This window comes from Elaeis guineensis, chromosome 12 (assembly GCF_000442705.2).
Source record: "Elaeis guineensis isolate ETL-2024a chromosome 12, EG11, whole genome shotgun sequence".
Classification (NCBI taxonomy): domain Eukaryota; kingdom Viridiplantae; phylum Streptophyta; class Magnoliopsida; order Arecales; family Arecaceae; genus Elaeis; species Elaeis guineensis.
In genome coordinates, this window is record NC_026004.2 from 1,782,861 (window position 1) to 1,801,113 (window position 18,253).

Sequence of the window (18,253 nt, forward strand, 5' to 3'; positions counted from 1 at the left end):
CCTGCGAGTTTTGACTGATGGAGATGTAGAGATAGGCTACTGAGGATCGACAACAAGCTCATGAGTTGACTGTACGCATCGACGAGTATCAACGGCTCCAAATCTAAATGATGGAGCGGATGGTACAGATGGAACAGACGATACAGCTGATGAGGCAGCAGCAAGTCGATCCGTGCTCTTTCGAACGCTCTTCTTCTCCAACTTGTTCTCCTTTTGCAGATGCGGACACTTGACGATCTCTTTATGTAATTTTTTATTTTTATTTCAAACCTCTTGTAATTTTAATTTAATATAATAAAATAATAAAATAATAAAATTTATTTATAGATTTATTATGTAAACTTTTTATTTTTATTTTTTATTTTTAATTTATAAAAAATATTATAAATATAAATTAAAAATATATATTTATAAATTATTTTTAAAAAATATATGTGTAAATTATTAGTGACAGAATTATTCTCGATGAAATATTGGTCGTCAAAAATATTTTACTATGATAAAAAATTGATCGTAAATAAAATTTTTAATAAATTTAAAAATATTAAAATTTTATATAAAATTAATAGCGATGAAAATATTTTTGTTATAAATAATTGATATTTATTAGTGATGAAAATTTATGTTAGAAATTATTATATTTATGACGTAATATTTACATCGTTAATATTGTTTAAATTTGATTTTAAAAAAAATTATTATTAAATTAATAGCAATGAAAATATTTTCATCATTAATAATTACATTTGCGATGAAAAATTTTCATCGCTAATATTTTTATAAATTTGATTAATTAATTATGATAAAAAAATTTCGTGACAAAAAATCGTATTTATGATGAAAATTTTTATCGCTAAAAATTTTTAAAAATTTAATTTTTATAAAAATTTTTAATTAAATTAATAGCGATGAAAATATTTTCATCACTATTAATCTATTATTTATTAGCGATGTTAAATTTCTTCATAAATATTTTTTTATGACTAAAATTTTTCATCGTAAATAGTTTTCGAAAAAATAAATTTTTTAACGATGAAAATTTTTTATCATAAATAATTGATTATTCACGATAAAAAAAATTTTTATCGTAAAATATTATCAACAACGTGATTATTTATGACAAAATTTTAGCGATAAAAATTTCATCAGGATTCAGGAAGGGGAGGAAGCAAAAAAAGAAAAAAAAAGAGATCTATGAAAAAGAAAGCACCTAAAGGAGATTGGAGGGGGTGGGGGAGGCGTGGGAGGTGCCTGGGGTCGGGGAGGGTAGGCGAGGGGGGTTGATGGTGCCAGAGTCAGGAGAGGAGAGGGGAGGGGAGGGAGGTTGGTGGTGTCGGAGCCGGAGGAGGAGGGGGCAGGAGGTTTGGTAGTCATGTAGAGCTGGGTGTGGCATGGATGGTGGTGGGCTGGGGTTGCAGCGAGGGTGGCACGGCAGCGACCTGAGCCTCATGCGATGGGGGCGGGGGGTGAGGGGAGCCGATGGGAGGAAGGGAAGGGAAGGGGGAAAAGAGAAAAAAAGAAAAAATATTTGGAGAGGGGAGAAAAAAGAAAAAAAAATATTATTATTTTATTATTAATAATAATTTTAAATATTAATTTTAAATAATAATAAAGTAGTATTTTAAAAATTAAAAAAATAATATTTTAAAAAATAAAAGTAGGGGAGGGATAAGAGACAAAACCAAATTTTTTTAAAAAATATTTAAAATAATATTATTACTTTATTATTTATAATAATTTAAATATTATTTTTAAGTAATAATAAAGTAGTATATTAAAATTTTAGAAAAAAATAATATTTTAAAAAAGTGGGGGAGGGATAAGAGATGAAAATAATATTTTTAAAAAAATATTATTTTTAAAAAATAAAATATTATAAAAGCAATAATAATATGTTTTAAAATACTAATTATTATTATTTAAAAATAATAATATATTATTTTTTAATTTTGAAAATAATAACATACTAATTTATTTTCTTAAAAATAATATTTTTATTATTTTTTTTAAAAATAATATGTTTTGAGATCTGAATCGATCCACTGGATCAAATCAAACAGTGTTGTCTTATTTTATATTGACTATTATTGTAATTATCTTTTTATATTTTATAGTATAATGAATAATTTTTTTATCTTATTATTGATATCTTTGTTATGATATTTTCTAAATTTAACTTATAGTATTGTCTTATTTTGTATTGATTGTTATTGTTTTTATATTTTATAGTTATACTTATTTTGTTATTTAATCCATGTTGCTGCTATTTAATTAGAAATCTCATGGTCAGTAAGATTTAAGATATGTTTAATACAGACTAATAAAAATAATATTAGTATTAATTTTTGTTTGAAATTTTTTTATTTTCATGGACATGATGGATGGCCGCTAAATTCTAGTTGCAGTCTCTGTCCAAGTTCATGGGCACTAGAAGGCTGCTGCACCACAGCGACAACTGTGCTTCGAAATTTTTTTTCGGGATATTAAGGCTACTGCATCACGCCAGCAGCTATGTCCGGATCCTCCGACTGACCCTCCCTCAAATGATGTTTTAAAACTAGGAGTGGAAGGCTGTTATTACTGAAAAAGTAATCCTCCTATATAGCTGATAAGAAATCGAATTAAGTTTCTCATATGATGCTAAAAACTACATGATACTGATGAGGAATAAAACAAATTATCTAATCATGTTCTAGCTACAAACTCTCTCGCTCAAAGTAAGGAATGGTTAGTAATATTATTTCTTAGTGATTGTTTTTTTTTAATTATTATTTTTTTGTTGTTTCATCAATTTGCTCGAGAAAAAATTTAGAGAATTGAGCTATGGAAGATGAGTTACATATTTTTTTCTTTTTTGTTAGGTTATTTGATTATTCATTATGCTTTGTATTATCTTATTAACTTAATAAAATGATGTCGGTGCGAATTTGACAGCTTCTAGATTCTGAAAGGAGAGTTCAATGCAGCATAATGAAGTTGAGATTTAATATACGAACTTGAAGTTCAATACAACATAACGAAGTTATTGGCTGCATTTAGCAAGTAAGACTGTGAATCTCATTGGTATTTTTTTATTATTAATTTTTTTTATTATATTTTAAGAATATGTTATTATTTTTATAGTTTTTAGTTTGTAAAAAAATTAAATTTTAAATCTATATAGAAAAATATCTTACCTTTTAATTTTTCTATCTTTTCTTTATTTTTGTTAATTTTTTATATTTTTTATATTTTTTTTTACTTTTTTCATTCGTAAAAGTCTCAATCGGATAGGAGGCTCTGAGTGACCGAGTAGAAAAGTATAGATCCATCTCAATCAGATGGGGGCCTTGGAGCAAATGAGGTAGCTTTCTTTCTCCCTCTCAATAAAATTTATTGAAATCTATTATTTTTTATAAATTATTTTTACTATTGTTTAGTAATTAAAAAATTTATTATTGTCTTGGTGTTAATTCAATTTCCAAATTGAATAACTTGAAGGTAATTAAATGATGATAGAAAAATTTATTAGTATAAATTTAATTTTAAAATTATAAATTTTCTTACTATCTCAACAGATTTTTCAACAATGAAAATAATATTTATGGTATAGATATATTTTTTTCATTAAAAAAAAAGTGAGTTATAACTATCTTCTTTTGGATGATTTTGTAGTTTCAAATTTATCTATTAATTAGATATCTTTAAGAAGGTAGTCATTATATTTTACTCCATATTAGTTTATTAATAATTTAAAAAATTATAAAATATTTAATTTTTATTTTATTAAAATTTATTTCATTATATTATTTATTATTAGAGTAAGTAAATTGAGTGTTTTTTTTTCATTTTTTTAGGTGAAATAATAACGTATTGTATTTTAAAATATTAATTTATTATTATTTAAAAATAATAATATATTATTTTTTTTAATTTTAAAAATAATAACATACTAATTTATTTTTTAAAAATAATATTTTTATTATTTTTTAAAAATAGTATGTTTTGAGATCTGAATTGATCCATCGGATCAGATCAAATAATATTGTTTTATTTTATATTGATTATTATTGTAATTATCTTTTTGTATTTTATAGCATAATGAATAATTTCATTGTCTTATTGTTGGTATATTTGTTAAGATATTTTCTAAATTTAACTTATAGTATCATCTTATTTTATATTGATTCTTATTATAATTATCTTTTTATATTTTATAGCTGTATTTATTTTATTATTTATTCTATGTTGTTGGTATTTAATTATAAATCTCTTAGCAAGTAAAATTTAAGACATATTTAATACAGACTGATAAGAATAATATTAACATTAATTTTTGTTTGTGATTTTTTTTATTTTCATGGACATGATGGACGGTCACTAAATTCTATTAGATCAAATAGTGTTATCTTATTTATTTTATTAAAATTTATTATATTATATTATTTATTATTGAAATAAATTAATTGAGTGATGTGAGGAGTGCAATCCAACAGTCACTCTTTTATATGAAGGATACAACCTGAACCCTCTCTAACAAGGTCTAATATATCTAGTTTAGTCTGTTTATTACCAAGAAAATGTATCTATTCTGTTTACTAAGGCCAATTTCAAGTTCGTTGAAATTGGGATTTCAACAGGTCGGAGAACTTGAAGGATTCTAACTGAACCTATGTTAAACTGTTAGAATCCATGCTGTTTATCGTTGATGTATGCGTCTAGATATTCAAGCAATTGTGACATCAAGCTTTAGATGCGCAACTTCCATCCTCCGAGGTTATGTGTTCTGTATCAAATCTTGTGAGATACTGTTGTGGCCAATCTCCTATCGCCTATTATCGGTGAAGAGTACCTGTAAAATGAAGTCCTCATATATCAGAATTATATCCGACGGAGACCCTCCAATTTTTAAATCAGTGAGAAGTAGTAAACAGCAGATAAGAATATTTAAAATGATAGAATCTCGACCTAGAATTATGGTTCTAATAATATGGAGGGCACCAATAGTCCCACATCAGTTGTGAGTCAAGGGGGACTCACGCTCGCACTTATAAGGAGGGAAAAATTTTTTCCGTGTGAGATGCATTTTAAAGGGCAAAATCGTGAGGCTTATGGGCTAGAGCGAACAATACCTCACGTGACGGGCCGAGCCCTTGTCCGCAACAATGGCATGCTAGGTAGGGATCGAGGTCCGTCTCGGCTAACTGTGGAGCTCCTCGGACTATACATATTGTAGTCCCCCTTGACTGGGGAACTCTGTTGTGATTCTGATAATGTGGAAGGCACTAATAGTCCAATATCAGTTGTGAGTCAAAGGGGACTCGCGCTCGTGCTTATAAGAAGAAAAAAATCTTTCTCACGTGAAGCATCTTTTAAAGGACAAAACCGTGAGGCCCATAGGCCTGAACGGACAATACTTCATATGACGGACCGAGCCCTTGTCCGCAACAGATACTTTCTTGAGTGTTTTGATATAAAGATGATCTTAACACCATTTCTTTCGTTATTATTCGTGAAACTCCAAGAATCATTCTCCCAAATAAATTTAGGGGGTGTTTGGTTGAGAAAAATTGGGATCCGGAATAAGAATGTGGATAGATAATTTTCATTTCAACTATTTAGTTGAGGGGAGTTTCATTCAAATTCCGATTCTATGATGGAATAAGAATTGGTCCAATCCCTCCAAAATTCCATCCCGACTTTTTGTTAAGGATTCAAATCTTCGTTCTGATTCTGATTTCTATTTTGATTATGAATCAAATGCTTTAGGGGATATCAGCATTCTGATTTCTATTCTAATCCATTTCGATTTCAGTTTCAATTTTTATTTCGATCGTGAATCAGGCACCCTCTGATAGTATATTAAAATAAGAGGTTTGAAATCTAGAAATGTTTTATTCTCTACTCCATTTGTCATATTTTATACGGGATAATATCCACCTATTTTTCTTTCAACATATGTTTGCTGATTTGCTAACTTTATGGATGTAAACAAGCTGAACACAATGGAGCTAAGCCTAACTCCAGCTCAGCTTGTTTTATAATATTTCTCGAGCTTGATCCAACTTACTTAAATTTTAAGATAAGTTTGAGCTGCCCACGAACCATTTATTTGAAAGATTTGATGAGTGCACAAGATTTCCAAAGCTGAGTGAAGACATAAATTTTGTTATTTAAAGCTGTTGTTATTGTTGCTACCTGATGCATTGACTTCATTCTGAAGTTGCTATCAATATTTTCAATTGTGTTTTAAGGTGGGAAATTTCGTAAGAGTAGCTTAGTACAAATTTTGTGTATTTTGTGTGAACAATGGAGATGAATCCAAAGATGGTGTTGTTGGATTTGTGTCCTAGAAGTCAATTATTGGCTGACACATTATGTAATTCTAGGACTTATATTTGAACTTGTAATTTTTTATCAATAAAAATTTTTTTCTTTCCAATCATGTTTATGTGTCCATGATTTGTTCTAGAAATTAATAAAGATGATTTTTGTATATTCTTAAAAAGTTAAAAATTTGAGACATACATTAATTAGTGATTAATTTCTAAATACTCCCGATCAAAGGATCGTCACGGAGGACAGTGATTAATCCATTTGAGATCGGTGCACAGTTTACCTCCCTTGTGGGCAGATGAGTCTCAGATCTGCGGTGTAGAGATACTGAGATGAAGGTGCAGGTGGTTGTTAAAGAATAACTTGCACTGAGCGTGATCAATACGAGAACCACATGGATGTCTACTCACTCGTCAGTGGTCTTCTCGATGCTGTAGTGGTGTGAGTGGTTCTTTGACCTACGGTGTCATTGGCTATTCGCAGCGAGACTACTGGGTTTGACTACACGTTTTATTGGTCCCTAGCCATTTGGGTCTTTACTGTGTATATTGACTTCAGTAGGTTCAGATTCGCTATTTGGAGTAGGATGCATCTAGATGGGATCTATCGACCTTAGTAGAAAAGGAGAAGTCCTATGCAATTTGTGAAATTGAGTTCAGAAAGTCTTTGGCCAAAGCAAGTGTGAATACTGACAAAGAATTTTCACGAGATTCACAAATGAACTCGAGTTGAGTCAATTTAGTATATGACTGACGATGGGGTCTGACAAGCTCTCAATGACCTCCATCAAGTCGGAACTCACGATAGAAGGATTGAATCATACGATAACTATACCTAGAGATTCGTACTTTCATTCTATTGGGTTGCTACTATATAATGCTAGGTATCACTGGTGGATTGTGAGATTCATTGGGCGTCATCTTGATGATCGATGGTCCTCGAAGGGTAGAATTAAAAATATTTCAATCCATCGAAAAGAGTTTCGGTGATATTGTGATCTCCATCGAAAAGAGTTACGGTGATATTGTGATAGAGATCACAATATATCTCACTACCAGATAGAATGAAACCTATGGGGTCACACATTAAGAGATTTAATCTCGAATTTACCAATTGGACTTATGAAATTTCAATTGAATTAGGGTTTATTGAAATCCTATTAGGTTGATGAGAACCATACTAGCACACGGTTAAACTTAATTCTTCTCAAGACTTTGATTTGATCAAGTCCATAGCCTTGAATCTAACCTAAATTTATTTGGATTTAATTGAGCTCTCAATTGTGAGCTCAAGAAGATTTGATTAAGTCAATTAGTTGGCATAATTATCCTAACATTATCTCTTCTTTATCTCCTAATTATCTCTAAGTATGCATGTGGAATAGATGGAAGAATATGTGGCGCATCTTTTTCTTTTTGAAAATTATTGGCGCCATATTCTAGAGGGACCCACCCCTTTTATGTGTCATGGTGTGGAGGAGAGAGAGTGGGGTCCACGCCCTATCTCTTTTGGCTAGAGATCCCTTTGTGGGGTGTCAAGAGTTGGCGCCCCAACCGTCTGACATGTATTCCATGGATGCCTGTTGTACATACTTAAAAGGACTGATTAATTATCATTTATATCTAATTTTATTTGGCATAAATCAGATTTAAAAGGTAGAGGATTCTTATGAGATAAGAATCTATCTTTTTAAGTTGATTGGGTTCCTAAAATGTGTCAGGACAGTGTCTATATATATAGGATGGTCTCTAGGATTTCACAGAATGAATTTTTTATCAACAAAACTTTCCCTCTCTCCATCTCCATGCCTCCTCTCATTATTTTCTTCCTTTTCACACCCAAAAGTTGGGTGCTCTCTCTTCCACATGCCTAAAAGAAGTTCTGGTGACTTAGAGATCAAGGATCGAGGAGAAGAAGAAGAAGGCTGCAGATCAAAGAGTTGATCTCGCAATTAAGATCAAAGGAGTTGATCAAAATCTTCGAGGTCAAGATTCTTCTTGAGAAGAAGAGTCTCGTACGAGAAGAAAAAGTTTTAAATCGATCCCGATAGATATCCATAGAGGTCGGACACGTGTGCGGCTCAACCTTCTACGAATCCGAGATCATCAATAGCGGTGAATTTCTACCCGTACAAAAGTAATGAGATCTAATCTCATAATTTTTTTCTAAATTTCAGATTAATAATATGTGCTTTCTTTGGGCTTGGGTAAGTTTAGATCTATTATCTTGCATGTGGGGTTAAAGAGTTTCATCCGATTTATTTTTCGCTGTCTGTTTTCAAAATTTTGAAATCTACACATACTGCCTACCTAATTTTCTAATAGGTGTCTCATGTTGGAAGCTTTGTTACGATTTCAGAAGATGGCGGGAGCGATGCAAATAAAATTAATGGCCGCTTAGCGTTATGCCATGGTGGATGCCTTGGATGATAGCCATTTTGAGAGTAGATTATTGATGAGAGGTTATTTTATTGTTGAATGTTTATTCTCAGAAACCAAGCTCTCTCTTCCCAAAGAAAAATCACGGAAGATGGAAATTGTATCTCATTATTGAAGCTAAGTCCAATTATACTGTGATCCACTGTCAGTGATCATGCTAATCGGCAGTCAGTAAACTAAAGAGAAAGAAAGGGACTATGGACGATGCTGCGTGCACATGCAAGTTACTATTTGCAAGCACATAAATCTATCGTTCTTTGTCCACTTCTTTCTTTCTCGATTGATGCTTGTGTAACACGAGAGGGAACAAATTTTCGTAGTCGGAAGATGTAGTCCTCAGAGAGAGAACGAACGTTGCTACCAAAAAAAAAAAAACAAATGTTTGTAGGTTTGTTCTTGGCCCGAACCCAAATCAACTTGACCAGTTCGAATGCTCGTTCTGGAAGTGCTTCGGATGCTCTTTTCTTTCCATCGAGTTCTTGTGTGCCACGACGGATGAGCTTGTTTTCCTACTAGTCTCTATCCGAATTCCTAACGGGCCTGTTGCACACATCAACCAACGTGCTGCGTATCACAGTATCTATTGGGGTGCGCGAATAGCAATTTTGTCAACTATTCTCCTAGGTTTGTTTCGTTTGTAGAAAGATTTTTTTTTAAAAAAAATAAAAAATTATTTTTTAAAAAATATAATTTTAGTACATCTGATTAACCATAAGAAGTGATTTATATTTGATTAAATAATTATTTTTTCAAAAAAATTATATAAAATATCTATTATATCTTTGATAGGTACAAGATCAGATCTTTTTACTCATAAACTTTATATAATTTTATATTTTTATAAATATAAATATAAGACTAATAATATGTATCAATATTATATTAGTATAATATTAATATTTAATATAATAAATTTACTAGTAAATATATAAATAAAATATAATATTGATATAAATATTGATATATTCATATAAATACTATATTAATAGTAATCTATTATATCAATATAATACTAACATATTAACATTATATTAATATTAATATTTTAATAAAATAAATTTATTGCTAAAGATATAACTATAATATTACATATAATATTTTACTGATATAAATATTAATGTATTCATATAAATACTATATTGATTAATAAAAATATTATATTAGTATAAATATTAAAATAATATTAGTATATTATAAGTATTATAATATATATTAATATTAATATAATATAATATTAATATTTATAAGAATAATACTTACATGATATTTTTAAAAATTTATATGCTCCATAATCATATATTTATTAAATCATCGTCATCATCATTTTTGATTTACAATCTTAAAAAATTATTTTTGAAAAAAATTAATTTCTATCTCATGAGAAGCTTAAAAATCTAAATTTTATTAGGACAAATTATGTTCGTAGTTCCTAAACTAAGTCAAATTTTTTTAAGTGGTCTCTAAACTATAAAATCCTAAATTTTAACCCTCCAACTATCTGAACCCCTTTAATGTTGTCTTTAGGTACGATTACGACCGTTTTCTCTCACTAAAAGTCTGATCTGATAAAATCCGATGCTTATGTGGAGTACTTTACTGAATTGAATTTAAATATTTAAAAAACATGATGACATGGATAAAAGCACTTCCAGCCACCTTCTCCCTCCGTCACACCTATCAGATATGATTTTCTGTCACCTCAAGAACTGCACCAAGCGACCCTCCTTGGTGCAATTGTTGCCAATTTTGACTTTCAAAAGCTCATCATGGCGGTCCCCACCCTCATCTCCACCGCCTTCACTGTAGCCCCCTCCGCCTCCATCGTAGCCTCCTCAACCCCCTCCGACCCCATCATCGCCATAGCCCCCTCCGCCTTCACCGTAGCCCCCTCCACCATGGCGGTCCCCGCCCTCATCTTCTCTGTTGTTTGAACCTCGCCTTCGACACCAAACTCGAGACCGCTAGCCCTGACCGCTGCCTCATCATCACCACCATAGCCTCCCACCCAGGATCCAACTCCTCCCCCATCGCCTTCAAGATCTTCACCGACGGTGTCGACGTCACCCAACTGGACCTCTTCAACAATGGCCAAATCATGATCCATAGCCTCTAGGGCTTCGTCAACCCCCTTTTCTCACTTTTTTACCATTAGTATGCATAGCTCGCCGACCTTGAAGGGTGACACCAAGAGCTGAGGGAAGTCAGGATTATGGTGGTGGTGGAAGGAAAATCCGATGTCGACGGCAGCGATGGAGGAGAAGAAAGGAAGGGCAGGGAGAGCCAAGGCAGAGGGGGAAGTGGATCTTGGCCTTGAGGCCATGGAGGGTGTAGGCAGTGGCGTCGTAGGCACGAGCCAGATGTGAGCCTTCTTCTAGGTGTCCTAGATCTTCGTGGCGAACCATCCTATGCGGCGGACCACCCTACACTGAGGATTCGACGATCAACAACGGCGACAACGAAAGGGGTCGCTCTCCATGGGCTTCGAGTAGCAATGAAGACGGCAAAGTGGGTCGCTCTTCGTAGGCTTCGAGCAGTAATGGGGACGGCAAAGTGGGTTGCTCTCTATGGGCTTCGAGCAGCGATGGGGACAGCGAAGGGTGAGCAGGTGGTGAGGGGACATTGATGACAGCTGTTGAGGTTGAAGGTGGAGGTGGGCAAGGAGACACTGATGGCGGCGGAGCAGACGGCCATGGCTGTAGTGGCGGAGGTAAAGGACCCAAAGTCGGAGAGTCAGAAGGGGCCATGGTCGAGGTGGACCTGACGATTGAAGTTGGGAAAGATGGCAGAGCCGAGGGGGAAGGTGGCCATAAAGGGATGGACGAAAGGGAAGAAGAAGCAAGAGCAATAGAGGATATAATTTTTTTTTTTTTATCATATCATCAAATATTTTTAAACAATATAAGCCACACTAATTCTGATTTGAACCATACAAATAAAATTTACTCCACATAAGCATTGGATTTTGCCAGATCAAACTTTTGATAAGACAGAACGGTTGGAATCGTACATGAAAATAATATTAAAAAAATTCAGATAGTTGAAAAATTAAAAATTAAAATGTTATAATTTAAAATTTATTTTAAAAAATTAATTTAGTTTAAAAAATACGGACATAATTCACCTTATTTTTTATGCTATCTCCTCTCGAAACTTCGACCAAGGGGGCCCTTTTCTGCATCTCAGAAACTGCCGCTTCCCCTCCGCTTCCTGCGAAACAAACAGTCCTTTTTCTTTTATTTTCCTTCTGTGGGAAGCCGGAGCAGGTGGAGCCAGACTTTGTTGCCATCAAAAACGGAATGCTTCGAGGAAAAGGAAGTCCTGCCAAACCGTCTCCTATATAGATTCCCCTTTTCTCTGCATCCAAAGCGAAAATCAAAAGATAGCATATAAAACGGAGCCAGCCTTTGTTTACATCGGAGAGAGAGGGAGCGATCGATCGTGATGGGAACGGGCTGCGGTGATATCTGCACTCTGCCGGAGGGTTGCATCTCCCACGTGATCTCTCTGACGTCGCCGGTCGATTCTTGCCGGTCGGCGGCGGTCTGCACCACCTTCCGCTCCGCCGCCGTGTCCGACACCGTGTGGGAACGCTTCCTGCCGCCCGATTACCGGTCGATCCTGGAGCGGGCCGTCCGTCCGGTGGAGTACTCGTCCAAGAAGGAGCTCTTCTTCCGCCTCTGCGAACCCATCCTCATCGACGACGGCAAGATGGTACTTCACCATTATTGCTGCTCTTCCCTCTTCCTCTTTCCGCATTTTCTAATTTTAATCGTAATTTATACCCAAATCTGGATTTTTTTTTTTTTTAGTTGGTTTTTTCTCCTGGGGCATGTTTGGTTGGGCGGAGTTGGGCTCTGAAATATGAAGGGGAATAAGTGAGTCCTATTTCCTTCATTTGGTTGGGGGGAGACTTAGGAATGCCTGGACCTCCTAAAACCCAATTCCTATTTTCCTCTAGCATTCAAATCCCATTCCGATTCAGGGAATAGAAATATGGCCATTCCGGTTCCCATTCCAATCTTTTGTATTCCGATTCCGTCGCGAGTCGAAGCAAACATGCATAAAAGAGCTATTCTTTAACATTAATGAAATCTGTGGTCGATATTCCGGACGTATGTTTGGGGTTGGTTTCTCGCGGATTTGGTTTAGCCTAGATGTCCTTGGATCTACGCCATGGATTTGATGGGCTTCAGCGGTTGTGAATCGTTATATCGAAGGATTTTTATTTCTTTTTTTTCGAAAAAAAATTTATTTGGTTTCTGTCCCGGGCGATGACTTCGGTGGTATGCCGGACGCTAAAATTGTTTTATGATTTGCAGAGTTTCTCACTGGAGAAATCGAGCGGTGCAAAGTGCTACATGCTGTCTGCCAGACAGATGGGTATTGTATGGGGGGATACCCCCAAGTATTGGAGGTGGCATCCTCTACCTGATTCCAGGTTTTTGCTTTCTTTCCTTAATCCTCTTGATTGGTTGCTTAGTTGATTGATTATTCCTGCCACTTGTAGCTACTTGTTGTATTTATTGGATTTTTTTCCTTTTTCTTTCTCCTAGTTGCTCGTTTACTTGATGTGATAGTTGAATTTTTCCCTTGTTGTCACCATATTTGCTCAATCACATATAGAGAATTATAAGTTGGTAGAGCATGAAGCCAAACTAACAAGTGTGAGATGTTAATAATAACGACTCACCCTCTCAGTTTTATTTTGAACCTTTACACATAAACAGTTAGTAGCTTGATTCCCCTTTTTTGTTACATATCTTATGTTGATAAATAAAATCTAGTGAGAATCGAAGATCGGTTGGAATTATTTTTGTGATGTATATAATATGCGACAAAGAAGAAATTATAAACCACCTTTCTCTTTTGTTATAGAATTACCAGCAGTGTGTCCATGTTAACGCGGTGTGATTGGTAGGACAGTCCTCTTTTTTATTGGAGTCCTAGATCTGACTCAACTTGATATGGACTAATGTTCATGATGTCCAGTAACTCAATATGCTGGGGTCATTCAGGTAATTATAATCCAAATCCATCTCATAATTATGCAAAAACTGGCGTATGGGGGGAGATAATTTTACTATGTACGACTGAGGATGGGGATGAATCTCAAGTCCAGTTGTACGAGCTGGATAGAACAGCTAGAGGATATCCAAGTAAATTGGCTTACGTTAAAGGTTCGCTGGGCCAGTATACCAGCAAAGCTCGTAGATTTTTTTCCATGTGAAAGGAATTATCAGGCCAGCAAAGGAACACGTTTTGCCATACAACCACTGTCTTAGCAAGGCTTTCTGCCTTAAAAATCACAACTGGTTAGTTCACATGCAAGCAATTTGGCTTGGTTGGTAATTTATAATTGCCCTTGACCTATTTAGGCCTTTACTACCAGTCATTTTAAACCACTCGCTCTCCCAATTCAACTTGAGCTTGCATCTTATTCCAATTACATAGATGCAATTGAAATCCCCTAAAATCTGTACAGTTGGCACATGTGCTGCCGCTTCAAACAAATTCAGCATCAGAACTCTTTCAGATGTTAAAACAAGTTATCGTTGCTCTACTTTCCGTATTTTATTTTTCTTAGAACGTAATGTGCAACATGGTAAGCTAATTTATATGTTGTTCTATTAGCCATATAATCAATTTTTATTATTTTCATGGAATAACATGGTCTTTCTTCAAAACTTAACATGTAAGTGCTGCAACAGTCACCTTCTGAGCATCAGGAATTAAGCAATTTGTCAATTGATTAGAGATTGGAGCAAATAGAGTATGGATTGTGGAACAGATTTACAACTGATTTTTATTCAAAAAAATCACAACATGCTGGTAAATCATGTAATTTGATTCTGTCTCTCTTGTTTTGACTCAAAAGAATCAGTACTTAATTTCGGAGTTGTTTTTTGTGGCCGAACTGTCAACGTTGTTTCTTTTTTTTTTTTTTTTTTTGACGACATGTAGATTTTCCCGCTCTAGCTTAGTGGTACTAAGAATAAATGAACTATTTCTTTTTGCTGTTGAAAATGTTCAAATTATCTTTTACTGTTATGGTTGTTATCATGTTGCATTCCTAACAAGAAAGCAACCTTCTCCACCAAAAGGTTTTCAGAGGTTGCTCGGCTCATAGATGTTTGCTGGTTGGAGTTTCGAGGCACGATTCGAAGCAAGGCGCTTACGCCTAAAACAACCTATGCCGCCTATCTCATATTCAAATTAGATCAGAATTCACGAGGTCTTGGCTCGCCGAATCAGGAAACAATAGTGAGACTGGGAGCCCACGTGTCCAGACGTGCCGTGAATGTACAACCCAGAGGGAGCGGTCGTCATCATTTCCGGAATGTGATGAGGGCTGATGGTTGGATGGAGATGGAGATGGGGGAATTCTATAATGATGAGGGTGAGGATGGGGAAGTGGAAATGAGTTTCATGGGGATGCAAGGAGGGCATTGGAAGTCTGGGCTCATCATCCAGGGCATTGAGATAAGGCCTAAGAAGTAGGCATAAGATAAGAGCTTTTTATGTATGGGCGTTTGGATTGTCTTGGCAGCTGTAAGTAGATTAGTAATTATAAATGAACAAGAAACGTTGCATGCTTTGCAGCTTTGTACGTTCTCAAACAACTAATGGAAACTTTAAGTTCCTCTGTGTCTCATTAGCTTTCTTTTGTTCCTTGCAGCATAGAAGTCATGGTTTCTGTTTTCTTTCTTAAATTTCTCTTTATATGAAGACATCACTATATTAACCTTTGTCTAGCAGGACAGGAGTTGTATCTTCCATCGGAAAGAAAGATTGACCTTCTCTTTTGTGAATCATCATTGGACCGCACGATGGCCACTTTGAGTTCTGTGCAGATGGATGCATGAAGGTATTTTGAGTGCTTTGATATTTGTGAGGAGTGCAATCCAACGTGATCAATCATTCTTTTGCATGAAAGCTACCACCTGAACCCTGTCCAGCAAGGTCTAATATTTCTATTTTAGTCTGTTTATTACCAAGAAAATGCATAGTAAGGCCAATTACAAGTTGGTTGAAATTCGGATTTCAGCGGGTCGGAGAACTTGAAAGATTCTAATTGAACGTATGTTAAACTGCTAGGATCCATGCTGTTTATCATTGATGTATGCATCTAGATATTCAAGCAATTGTGACATCAAGCTTTAGATGCACAACTATTCTCCATCCAAAGGGGTTGTGTTCTGTGTTCAAGTCTTGTGAGGTACTTCTTGAGTGTTTTGACATAGAGATGATCTTAACATCATTTCTTTCGGTACGATTGATGAAACTTTAAGAATCATTCTCTCAAATAAATTAGGGGATGTTTGGTCGGAGAGAATTGAGGTCTAAAATGAGAATGGCAATAGATAATTTTCATTCCAACAATTTGATTGGGGGAGGGGGGACGGGGGAGGGTGTGTTTCCATTCGGATTTCGATTTCAGCACGGAATAAGAATTGGTTCAATCCCTCCAAAATTCAGTCCCAACTTTTCTCTAAGTATTGAAATCTCTATTTTAATTTCGATTTCTATTTTGGTCATGAACTAAATATTTTGGAGGACATAAGCATTCCAATTTCCATTCTAACCTATTCTGATTTAAATTTCGATTTCTATTTTGATCGCCAATCAAATACACTATTATAGTATATTAAAATGAGAGGTTTGAAATCCGAAAATGTTTTATTCTAGATTTCATTTGTCATATTTTATACGGGATAATATCTTCCTATTATCCGTACAATATATATTAGCTGTTTTGCTAACTTTATGGGCGTAAACAAGCTGAACATTAGTGAGTTAAGCCTAACTCCAATTGGGTTTGTTTTATAATATTTGTTGGGATCATAGTTTAAGCTAAATTTGGGCTGCCCGGGAATAATTTATTTGAAATATTTGATGAGTGCCCGATATTTCCAAAGCTTTCATTTATATAATTGAAATGATTTTTTATTATATTTAACCCTATACTTAAAGATATTTCACTCCGAATAAATTATATTAATTTATAATAAGTATACATAAAAGTAACTCATATATTTCAAGCTAAGTCGAGTAAAATACGAGCAACCTGAATGTGGCTCTAATTTGATTAGCTTACTATTTGAATGGCTCGAACCAAATTTTGAGCTGAATATTAGCTAGCTCATGAATAACTTACTCATTTACCAGATCACTACTCTATTCTCTCTAAATATATTGCACATGCATGGTTGGTGGTAAAGACACACACAAATAAATAAATAAATAAAATAGATAAAAATAAAAAAATACACCACATTAACATGTGACATAGGTACAAAACTACAGTTTTGAAATTAAGAAATATTCTTTCTTGACTTTCTTTGTCACTTTTTATGCAGAAAATATCCTCTTGTTTATCTTAAAAAAATACATTAGTTACTCCACTAACTTTCTCGCTTGCCGTAACTACTTTATACATATTTTCTCCATTATTTTTCAATTGATATGGTCTTTTCATAAAATTTCCAGATCGGACTCCATTCCCTCTCTAATTCCACTTTATCTCTCATTATAATTATAGCTCACAGTCCATGATCCATTTGAATTAATGCCCTACCATCACCTCTTCATCTCTTTCTCAATCCTTCTCTCCTTGCCTCCTCCAATGTGCCGATTGGCAAATGCATACCCGACTACCCAAGAAACACACCGTCCCACAGCCATAATCCGCTTCTGTCTCAATCAATGCATTAGTCGGTTATCGTTTGTTGCATTAGTGTTGGGATCTTGTTCTTGCCACTCCCCAAGTGCATTTGAGGCCGCCACCATCTAGATAGTGTGAGCACAAGCACGAAGAGCTAGTGACCTCTTGTTCTAGATAATGCTTTTAAATTATATTATTATCTTGGAATATTATTTATAATGTAAAATAAATTTTCATATTCTTTCCGAGCAAGTGTATGTGAAATGTGTCCTTGCGCCTAACTTACTTTTGGCTCAAAATTTAACTCAAATATCATACAATTAGCATGTGCTGGAGCTAGGCTTGCTTGCAACTTGATCAAGCTTGAAATGATTTAATTATCACCCTTCTTCTTTATATATACAAGAGGAGGTAGTTTCCTTCTTTCCTCTCCCATGTCTCTGGCTCTTTCCTTCTTTTTTTTCTGGTTAGCAAGAGCCCAAATTAAATTAGAAATTGTTAGGATAGTTCTGAGAGGTGTCCTGGATGTGTATGCATTTAGCATATGCTATGAGCCAAGCAATACTCTCAAAGGTGTGGGTCTCAACTGTTGAGAAATAGTCCCACATTAGATAGGTTAAGGACTCTGGTGGTTGGTGCTTATATATTCATGGCCCGTCCACCTGCTAGCTTATATTTTTAGGTTGAATTTAAATATGATATTGGAGTCCATGATCCTTCCCACCTATCAATATCTCCACGCTCCTTATTAATCCACGGAGCACATGGCACCCTCGAACTCTGGATATAAAAGATGGCGTTGATGCATGGTACCCCATTAGGATAGGATTTTAACATT

General features: G+C 34.4%; 1 protein-coding gene across 1 annotated transcript; it reads left to right on the forward strand.

Annotated features, from left to right (window-relative positions):
- The first annotated feature begins 11,916 nt into the window (after positions 1–11,916).
- On the forward strand, positions 11,917–15,405 carry LOC105055731 (F-box protein At2g02240). The gene is made up of 3 exons (XM_010937685.4): positions 11,917–12,464; positions 13,073–13,191; positions 14,855–15,405. Exons 1-3 carry the CDS (start codon positions 12,195–12,197, stop codon positions 15,249–15,251), a joined length of 786 nt encoding a protein of 261 aa, XP_010935987.1. The 5' UTR covers positions 11,917–12,194; the 3' UTR covers positions 15,252–15,405.
- The last annotated feature ends 2,848 nt before the right edge of the window (positions 15,406–18,253 follow it).

Excerpts from the sequence above, each read along its gene's own strand:
- LOC105055731 (XM_010937685.4), top strand. The coding sequence starts at position 12,195 with ATGGGAACGGGCTGCGGTGATATCTGCACTCTGCCGGAGGGTTGCATC. Across the intron at positions 12,465-13,072 it reads TCATCGACGACGGCAAGATG|AGTTTCTCACTGGAGAAATC; the intron begins GTACTTCACCAT and ends TATGATTTGCAG. Across the intron at positions 13,192-14,854 it reads CATCCTCTACCTGATTCCAG|GTTTTCAGAGGTTGCTCGGC; the intron begins GTTTTTGCTTTC and ends CTCCACCAAAAG.